Here is a 1,996-nt window from a genome sequence, read left to right as displayed (position 1 = left end):
TACATTATGTCTCACGGGTGACACACCCGGGAGACGGGCCAGAAGAACAGCGGCACACATATGAAACACCTTGAAATGAGCCCTTTTCCGGGCGTCACACATATGACACCCGGCATTAGTGGGTTAAGTTTTCAGGGCAGAAACCCTCCACATATTAAGGGAGATGGAGGGAAAGAAATGCAAACACTGCCATGTGTGCTAACCCATGGGAAAAAGGAAGAGGACAAAAGCATTTTGCCACATGTGTAAAGTGTCCCTCTGTCTCTTCAACTGTTTTGAAGTTTGTCATTATAAGGTGAAGTTCTGAAGTGTAAACTTTGCATCTTTTATATATTGTAAATATTTTTTCTACATGCAAATACATGTATATATTTTACTCCTTTTTTTATTCCCAACATGAAATTCCAAGGACAGTAGGCTCACAGATGTTTATAGAATATATACCGTCCAGTCATTTTTATTGTTCATGAAAAAACAAAAAAGATGAAAGTCCTCTTTTAAGTTTACCATCAAAAATGTTATCTAGATTCGTAGGTATATGCATATAATAAAGAGCCAATATAAAGAGCTATGCATTATTTCATTACATTATCCCATTACTTCCAAATACTTACAATCTATGTTTCAACTACAGGAAAAACTTATATTTTCACCCCTCTCCATCTTTCCAACAAAATGGTAAGCTAATGTCAAACTGCCTCAAGGAGTGTCTCCCACACTACCTGAGTATGAAATAAATGCCACAACGGGACTCAGTACCATATATGATAACGCCGCCACTACACTAATCTAGAAAACTGCGACCAATGGATTAAACTAAATCATCTTAAAAGTGATATATATATTGAAAGCTTTTCACTTCACACTCATAAAAAAATCTCCAATTTAATACCAGTGATGACATATCATGAGTAAGTACATCAACAGTTTAGGTATAAAATTATTTATCATAATAATTATCATCTCATGCAAGACATTTCATACAATATAAACATTAAATTTCCATATTGTTTTGTATAAACTAGGAAAAAGAGGAGGAGAAACTATAAAAGAAAAAAAGAGAGTAGAAGAGGGAAAGGAACATGTATGCATTATATGTACTTACCTAATTTGTAAACATATATGTATAAATAATAAATACTTACCACCCTAATCTGTCGCTTGCGCTGCCACCTATGATGAGTGACACATAGGTATACACACATGACAGATCCAGCAGCTTGGATTAGAATCCATACAATAATATTACGTATTTGTGTATGCTGGAATATGTCAGCACCAAATTTGATACAGATAAGTGACTCTATACACATACAGAGTCCATACACCCAACACTGTGTGCCTACTCGCTTGCACCGAGGATCGGTCACATAGCTATAGTATTGCCTGGAATAGAGAATAAATATAAATTAGAAACACATATGATTAGGATAATATATACTTACACAATATATACATGTCTTTTTCTATACAAAACAGAAAAGATAAAGACTTTTTATAATTCAGGAGATTTATCACTTACCTTCCCACATTATATTTCTGATACTAAAGTATTTGAAAATCATACAGTAATCTTGTATACTATTTCTGCTACTAGCTATCTCCACTTTATCAAGATCATTATACATGGAAAAGTAAATAATTCAACAGCACTAAACTCAAGGTTAACCTTATGGTTGGGGCTGACATAGCTCCTAGCAAGAAAATACGCATGAAGACCAAAGGATGGCTTGGTGGCATCTGAAATATATGCTTTAGAAAAAATGTGTTGAGCTCTGACAGCTGCCAGAAGACAACCAGCTGTGAAACAGCAAGAAAACGCATATATGTGCAGGCTGGGTCAAGCCATCTCATAGCTGTCCATGACTCTGGGGTGAACTGTAAAACGGCTCGTTTCAACTTGCCCGTTGTGGTTTGAATGTCCCTGTGAAAAGCATTAATGATTAAAATGTGAAGTAAACAGCAATTAAAACTAAGACAACATTCAACCACTCTT

At 35.3% G+C, this 1,996-nt stretch overlaps 1 protein-coding gene across 1 annotated transcript in view; it reads right to left on the bottom strand.

Annotated features, from left to right (window-relative positions):
- LOC119590563 (phosphatidylserine synthase 1-like) overlaps positions 1 to 1,996 on the bottom strand; it is a gene marked incomplete at its 3' end in the record, with an annotated part of 127,161 nt that overhangs the window by 8,696 nt on the left and 116,469 nt on the right. The window contains 2 exon segments of the mRNA XM_037939229.1: positions 1,146 to 1,386; positions 1,670 to 1,924. Of these exon segments, the coding sequence (XP_037795157.1) occupies positions 1,146 to 1,386; positions 1,670 to 1,924 (496 nt within the window).

Source organism: Penaeus monodon, chromosome 27 (assembly GCF_015228065.2).
Source record: "Penaeus monodon isolate SGIC_2016 chromosome 27, NSTDA_Pmon_1, whole genome shotgun sequence".
Classification (NCBI taxonomy): Eukaryota; Metazoa; Arthropoda; class Malacostraca; order Decapoda; family Penaeidae; genus Penaeus; species Penaeus monodon.
Note: the sequence above shows the minus strand (reverse complement) of the source record. Positions and strands in the feature narration are given on the sequence as shown.